At 38.3% G+C, this 8305-nt stretch overlaps 1 protein-coding gene across 1 annotated transcript in view; it reads right to left on the bottom strand.

Moving 5' to 3' along the window:
* Positions 1 to 551: 551 nt before the first annotated feature.
* The window catches only part of LOC130163396 (monocarboxylate transporter 2-like), a 31261-nt gene continuing 23507 nt past the window's right edge, over positions 552 to 8305 (bottom strand). The window contains exons 6-7 of the mRNA XM_056367571.1: positions 7228 to 8031; positions 552 to 6456 (exon numbers count right to left, since the gene is read on the bottom strand). Coding sequence (XP_056223546.1) covers positions 6182 to 6456; positions 7228 to 8031 — 1079 coding nt within the window. The 3' untranslated portion in view covers positions 552 to 6181. The remainder of the gene's footprint in view (positions 6457 to 7227; positions 8032 to 8305) is intronic.

Genomic DNA, 8305 nt, shown 5'->3' with positions numbered 1-8305 from the left:
ACCCACTGTACATGAAAAGCCCAGCACTACACAACACACAGATACAGTTTGCAACTAGCTAGCTCCGCTGCACTGGCTAGTGGTAGCCTTTCTTTTTGTCAGGGGTTGGTGGAGACAAAAACAGAGCAAAAAGTAGAGTAGATATTGTATAAATAAATAATTTAAATAATGCAAATTATATAAATATTCAGATGCTCAAAAACACAAAGTCCTAATGAATGGTAATGTTGGTGTATATGTGTTTATAAGCAACTGTTGAAAGCAATTGACTGAACATGGTCAGTTTAGTAGACATTTCAAGTTGACCACAAAAACCATATTGAATATTTTTCTTTGGGTATTTTACTTGTTTAATTTTCCATTTATTCTTATAATCAAACTAATATGTGTATAATGTGTATAATATTCCCCTCGACAGTACAACTCAGATGAAACATGATGAAGTCATGTTTTATATACTGAGCATGGGGACAAGACGTTAGCTTGGTTCAAATTTAAGACATAAAACACCAGTCAAACCATACATTTATAAACAGTCATGTGACAAAGGCTTGTTTGGATATATACTTTATTTATTTGCTACTGTGATAGGCGATATTTTCATATTACAATTACAAAAAAAAACATATCAGTTTTCTATACCCGTGTGGTACTTTTCCTCGTTCTGACATGACGGCTGCAGAGGTAGTGGAAAGACTGACACAATCTGAAAAATTGCTTTAATGCCATACAGTAGAGTTGCCCTGATGAGAAAGCACACAGTACGTCTGCTACTGGAAGGACATAATGGACTGAGTTCACTTCTGAGACAAACTACAGTAAAGAGGTCCAAACATGTGAACACGACCATCCTCAAATGTGTTCACACAGAAATATTTGCATCCTTAACTATGTGTACAAAGTCCGATGAACACAATATACAGTAAATGCACCATAGACATAACAATTTAGTAATAATTAGACTACATATGGTGTTACACATTCTTGCAGCTTATTTGTTCTTATGTGTTAATGTGTGAAGACGCAGACACAAGTGGATTCTGGATTGGTAGCTACACAATGATTATTTACATAAAATGAGAGAGTGCAGTGATTTGTAAACATACAGATGAGTAGGAGCAAGGACAAACTAATGAGCTTATATGTTGGAGCAACACAATATCAAGTTTCCTGTGTTCTCAAAGAGCTTTTTATAATGGTCAGTGTAGCACAGTAAGGCACAGTTAGCTTAACAGCCAGAGGTGTTATTGACAGTCCTACAGCCTTCCAGTAGCAAAACACCTTGTATACAGTCAACACCAACACTGATCTTCTCACCACATGGACGAGAAGAAATGAAAGTCTCGTATATGCTGGAGGATTTCATCCTGCAGACTGGAATTTCGTTCTACTTAACTTGAGTTCAAACACTTTACAGGCAGAAATTATCGCACTGACTCAGCGGGGAGAGATTTTAAAAACAACACATAATTCAAACAAGCTGAAAATCAGAGCATAATTTAAATTAATGTCTCTAAGACACATCACTTTTTTCCATTGAGTTTACAAGAACTGTGTTTTCTTAGCTTTTTTCTTCAATGATAAACTCAACCAATCACGATGTCTCCTTCATGACTGAAACTGTATGAATGTTTGAAACTCCAATCTGTCATTTCTATCAGCTAAACTCAGTCAGACGCTGAGAGTGTTAGCTGCTAAGTGCTTTTCAAGACAACCCTGAAAAACAGAAATGGTGGCACTATGCCACGTTTTCACTTAACATTTAGCATGTATCCAAAATGAACATCTCTTACAATCTCTTTCAGGCCCTTACAAACTTTAAATCCTTTAACGTTCTGTGTATCGGTTTCACACATCATAAAATAAACAAACAACAACAAAAAAACAGTCAAGCTATATATCAATTAATATAACAATTTTCAGCCAGTGAACATACATTTCCTTTTTAAATAAAAGTTATGTGTGTTCACAGAAACATTAATAGTAAATAAATTAATTAATTTTAACCTCTCCGCTAAATTTGGTCTTAAGCCATCATCAAAATCAAAAACTTTCTGAATACAGTTATCTCTATAAAAAGAGAAGAAACACAAAATATATGCGATCCTAAGCAATAGAATTAATAAGGCTATTGGTGCATGTTAAATCCATTCTTAATTATCTCTATTTGGATTCAATTATTATAACACATTTCCTTTTCTTCTTACAATAAACATTTTGTACCAAAATACATACAAATGTATTGCTTAGATTTGGACAAACACTTCATGGTTTTACAGTACGATGTATAATAAGGAGAATACCACAAAATTTAGTGTATGTCATGTGATGTCCCATATAGACACAACAAATGACATGGGGGATGTTGGGGACCTCTAAAGTAGCAGTTCCCAAACTTTTGATTTATGTCCCTTCAAAATAAAACAAATTTACTTATGACCCACAAATTTTATATGGTATACAGATTCTGAAATGCAAATATTTTTTTAGAGGCCTCAGGAGATAAACTATCCAGTATTTCAAAAGAAAATAGCAATTACAGAAAAAAACAGCCTGTTCGTGATTCTCTCCCATTGTGTTAATTATCTCATGACCCCTTAGGTTTATCCAGCCACCCGTTTTGGGGTTCTGACACCCAGGTTGGGAACCGCTGCTTTGAACCATTGCAGATGTTGGACTATATGCTCCCTGGACCACTGCTGTTATTTCTACTCTTATCTGCAAAAGGAATAACCCACTCTTTTTACTCTGTTCTTATTACTGATTATAGAGAAAAACAAAACTGCATGGCTTGAAAAACAAATGCTCAAATTCAGTGATATTCCCCTTAGTTCCATCAAAGCATTACAGGGTTGTGGTTTGTTATACTTGTGTACTTTAACATATAAATACCAAGAAAGTATATTCATACTGACAATACCCCCACCAAAAAAATAAAATAAAATAAAATAAAAAATAAAGCACAGATGCATTTACATTACCCATGAAACTGAAACCTTATATGGGCTTGACAAAAAATAATCTATGAAAACTAGTGTATTGAAAGGTAAGCTTGGCTTTACCTTTTGGTCTAGGTGGCTTTTACACCAGCAGGGGGCAGCGTTATTTGGTAGAAAGTGATTGTACAGCAGTCTGTTTCCCTCACTGAGAGTCATCATGCACAGTGAGCATAGTGAATTAAAGTAGTCCCTCTTTCCACTAATTAAGTGCAAGCAGGATAAGTCAACATTCATAAGGTATTAATGCTATTCATTAGGAAGGTACAGACATGGTAATACATGAAAATACTAATATCAGCATGAAATGCTGGTGACCAAAGTGCATCTTGGGAGCTTACGTAGCTACATGAACAGATTAAGTCAGTGTCTAATGAGCGGTATCCTCAACAAATAAGGCCTAATAAAGTAATGACAACCTGGGTTTGTTTATATGTTGTTGGGGCTGCTTCAAAACAGACTGGCTCATCTCCATATGGAAATATATTTGAGACCTAGTCCAGGTCCAAAAGCAAGCTCAGATCAAGTGTTTCAGAAAATTAAGAACACAATACTGTGAAAATCTTTCAAAGTGATCTCATTAACAGTAAATAGCAGAGCAGTTGCTCTCAATAGTGGTCCACCGATACCCTCAGAGGATAAATCTGATTGATCTCATTTACAGCATTTCCTCTGTGACTTGGTGTCTTGGGTAAAGATGGTACATTGTTGAGAGCCACTGCTGCACAGCTGGAAATCTATTTTCATGAGTCTGAATACACATTCAACCATTGAATGCAGGATGAAAAATAGACAACATTTTCTTTTCATTCATGATTGGTTTGAAGAAAACAAAACAAAACAGCATTTGTTATTAAAATGTGTCAGGCTTTGTTGCATCTGAGACAGGACACCATTTGGTCAGCGCTTAGCTTCAGGTTATAGTAGGGTGACATATACAAAAATTAACGTGGAATGGACAGAATATTGAACGATATTGACATTTATAGTGACAGACAGTTAAACTGTTATATGATATGTTCACCCATTACATGTAAATGCACACAATACGACAATACAAGTGGACTTGATTAGCATTCATTAGTATCAGTACTATTCCTTCAGATGTTAGTTAATGGAGAGAGTACATAGAACAACAGCATCCCATTGTTTTAATGTTTCAGTACATGTTAGGAGACAAATGGAGCAGATTACATTGATTTCTTGTTAAGTTAACAGCAAAAGAAGTGGGTCACATTTAACACAAAGGTGTATCAGCTTCATATAATACTATCAAGTATTCACTGTACAACTGTCGCCACATTACATCACATTTAAGGCAATGTATAATAGAAGGGACTGTTAAACTCACCACAAGAAATACATTTCCCTGTATATCTGCATTTAAATATGAGAGAGTATGTTGCTCACGGGGCTGTTTGTGTAGTAAAACCACTATTATGCAGATGGCTTTTGGTCATTAATACCTTATTAAGGCCCACAGAGGAAATTACATTCAACCATAATTAAATGTATTGAATTGCAGCAGTTTTACAAAGATGTTTGGGGAGAAGTATGGCCATTTCTCTTTTAATGCAGCATACTGTATATGAGTGCAATATGGAGCATGTGACAACTTCCATTTAATGACTTGATAGAAAGTATTAAAGTGGTACATTGGTGCAGCTTTTTACTACACAATGTTACAGTGCTCAGGCGGGCAGCATAATACGTGGGCACCAGCGTCACCAGCTGTGAACACATCTGTTTTTTATTTATGGAAGTGGGAATATTAGCACACTTGACTGCCATATGAAACACTGCAATTAGGATTTTGCATTCTTGCTCCACACGTATCGCCGCATGGATCAACCATTTCCAGTGCACTGACATTGCTAACGCTGTATTCACAGCGCAAGCAACACATGAAACAAGTCATAAGAAGTTTTTTGCTTCCTACAGAGCTGAGCAACCAGGGAAACTCAACTAAAGTTTCTCAACAGCTGCCAGCATCGAAGCCAGATCACAAGCTCCTCCACTGTTTCCTATCGATGTGATTTCAGGAACATTAGACTAAAATAGGAGCAGATGACCAACCACTGAAAGCTTTAAAGTTGTGGTCTTTGACTACGAGACATCTTAAAGTTTGATGCTTAATCTCTGAATCTCTGTATCTGTTCATTTTCTATGCTAACGAATTAGCAATAGCTAGCATTAGCTCTGATCTGAGTGTACAGTTGGTACATTCAGAGCCTCTAACTTGCCACACTCTGTCAACTCATCAAAAATGCAACACGTAAACCATGTTGCTTGTGGTGTGAACGCACCGATGCTGTACAAAACTGGCTCTTACCCAGTGACCTTTCAGTCACAGAAAGGTCTTTCTTACCATCAAGAAATCTTTCACTGTGTCCTCTTCTTAATTGAACCATTTTTCTTTACCAAGACTTCCGTGTGTTGTGGAGAGATCTCATTTTGAACCTGTGAACTCAGTTTGCTGGTGCTGTTGGAACATTGGCAACACGCTGATGCTGCATTCACGTCATATCGGAAGACACCGGAGGAAAGACAGAATGACGCTTGTTGCTACTTGGAATATTTTAACTTGTTGGGACAGAAATGACTAAACACAGATAATACTTTTCTTAAGCAGAGTTGATTGTCTTAGAGTGACCGATTTCCTAATTATTTGCCAACATCTATGGATTTGCTACTTTGTTTGCTCTTAGTTGACACAATTTTGGAGTTCCTAGAGAAACGATAATCCCATATCCTGTCTCTAACTACAACTAGGTATCAGTCGTGAAGGTATTAGTCCCTCAGTTGCAGTCTTGTATTGACAGTAAATCCGATATGAGGTGAACGTGGCAAGAAAGAAAATGTTAGTTAGTACGACACTGTTTTCCATAAACATTTTCTGACTTTTAGCCTCTTCACATGCATACAGTATCTTACACTTTTCTCTCAGGTTAATATTTCCTTTATAGTCACAGCGGATGCTCTTTGACAAACAGATATTACTCCTCACAGCTACAACACAAGTGTTGCTTTGGCAGTTAGTTTTACAGAAGTGCAGAGGACCCCAGGTTGAGCCTGGTTGAACACCCAGAGGCACCTCTTGGCTGGGAGCTCAGTTTGATCATGGTTGAAAGTGTTGCAAGGTTTGCTCTGGAGGTGAAGGTGAGCTGTTGGCAGAACAGAGGGATCTAGATGTTGGTTTCCCGCTGCATAGGTTCCTCATTTTTCCTGTTTACCAGCTCCTCAGAGGCCTGGGCTTCCCCATCAGACCCCTTCTGATCCTGAACTTGGTCTGGATCTTCTGTCTCAGTCCGTTTGTACATTTCAGCGTGTTTGCGCTCACGCTCCAAGAGTCTGTAGTTAATGAAGTTTCCAATGAAGAGCCAAATACTTGCTACAATCACAATAGCTCCACAGCAAAAATACATGTACTTGTAATTTTTTGTGACATCGACCAGTTTCCCTGTAAGACAGCACAAATTTAAAAATGTTAAAGTATCTGCGTGTTGAATGTGCTACATAGAATTGAGATATACAGTATTTTACAGAAAACATTTCTCAATTCCAACTATTGACAATTATTAATATGTGAGTAAAGGCCTGGTCATATCCACATTTAAAAAGGGCAAAATCTTGTTGTGAGATCTATTCACTTCAGTAGAAATTGCCACAATCATTTGATTTCATGGAAGGAAGTAAATCGTAGCAATCTTTTACATCAAGTTCAGCTACAGAACGCTACAGAACCCAAACAGGAGGCTCTATTGTAACTTATTAGCTATATTGCAATTCTCCACTTTCATTTACCCTCCTCTGCCAGAGTAAAAGAGGCCTGGTTTTCAGACAGATATGAGAAAAGACAATGATATAAATGAGATTCTTGAACAAAATGTGGGAATGTTTAGGTTTAGTGGTTAGCTCAGCAGCTACAACTACTGGTCATCTAACTACTGCGATTACTCTTCTTTAAAAGCACTGTACCTTTCTGTTGTGACCAGGCCTTGATAATGTTTTAAGTTTAATTAAATTTCATTTTTATTTAAAGAATAATTCTCTTGAGATGCATTATATCTTTCAAAATTAGACCTAGCCAAAATGGCAACAAAGATATGTGCCACATGGTTACATAAGAATAAACATCATTAATGTACAACAAAACCAGGAACACTTGAAAGTGAAGACAGTTAAAATCATAGATGTAAGTGAATGAAATTCTTAGACAGAAAGATCGTACCTGCTAGTGGTGGACCAAAGAGCACCGGGCAGCACTCCACAATGGTGGTGAGTCCCACAGCACTGGAGAACCTCTGAGGCCCAACGAGGTCCATCAGTGTTTCAAACAACACTGAGCTTACCATGCCAAAGGCAAAGCCGAAGAAGATCGCATACACCACCAAACCGGTGTAACTTTCCACCAGCGGGCAGAGGATGTGGCACACCCCATTGTACAACACAGCAAAGCTGAAGAAGTACTGGATCTTGGGCCGAATCCAGCGCGAGTTGGCCAGTAGTCCCATGGACGGCCTGGCAAACATGTCGACAAAAGCCAGGATTGAGAGCAGGAAAGCAGCAGAGTACTCATCCACACCCATGTCCTTGGCGTAGGCTGCAAGGAATACAATAGGTGCAAAGAAGCCCAGGAACATGATGACATTGCCTGATAGGTAGATGAGGAAGCCACGATGTTTGAAGAGCGTCAAGTCTAGGTACTTGTTGACTGTTTCCCAGGCAGTGCGTTTCTCTTTCGTTGTAGTGGCGACGGCAGCCAACTCTTCATCCTTCTTGACCTTGCTGGGTGGAGGTTCCAGAGGCCTCATGAGGGAACCAGCCACACAGCAGTTCAACAGCAAACCTCCAAGGATGAGGAAACTGCCTCTCCAGCCAAACTGGTTGAAGAGGTATTGGTTGAGAGGAGCCAGGGTGCTGAGGAACACTGGACTCCCAGCCATTGCCAGCCCATTAGCAATGGGACGTTTCTTTAAGAAGTACCTGCCTATCATAGTCAGCGCTGGCTGCAGGTTGAAGGCTAGTCCAAGTCCTATGAGGACAGATGGCAGAGGGAAATAAAACTTCATGCTAGTCATGTTACAACTATTAATGTAATAACAAAAAGAACACTTAGAGGCAGAAACCAAGTGAAAACAGTATTATGTTTGCTCTCATAGGTTATGGAATGCTTTGTTGCACTGTATTGGCAGTAGAGTGAAATATTAGAATAAGAATACATGAATCCCAATTATGGAAATTTCATCTTTGATGAGGGCACCAGGTAATTTTTAAGATTTAAGATGATGTTTACCAACCCCCACTGT

This window comes from Seriola aureovittata, chromosome 22, assembly GCF_021018895.1.
Source record: "Seriola aureovittata isolate HTS-2021-v1 ecotype China chromosome 22, ASM2101889v1, whole genome shotgun sequence".
Taxonomy (NCBI): domain Eukaryota; kingdom Metazoa; phylum Chordata; class Actinopteri; order Carangiformes; family Carangidae; genus Seriola; species Seriola aureovittata.
Note: the sequence above shows the minus strand (reverse complement) of the source record. Positions and strands in the feature narration are given on the sequence as shown.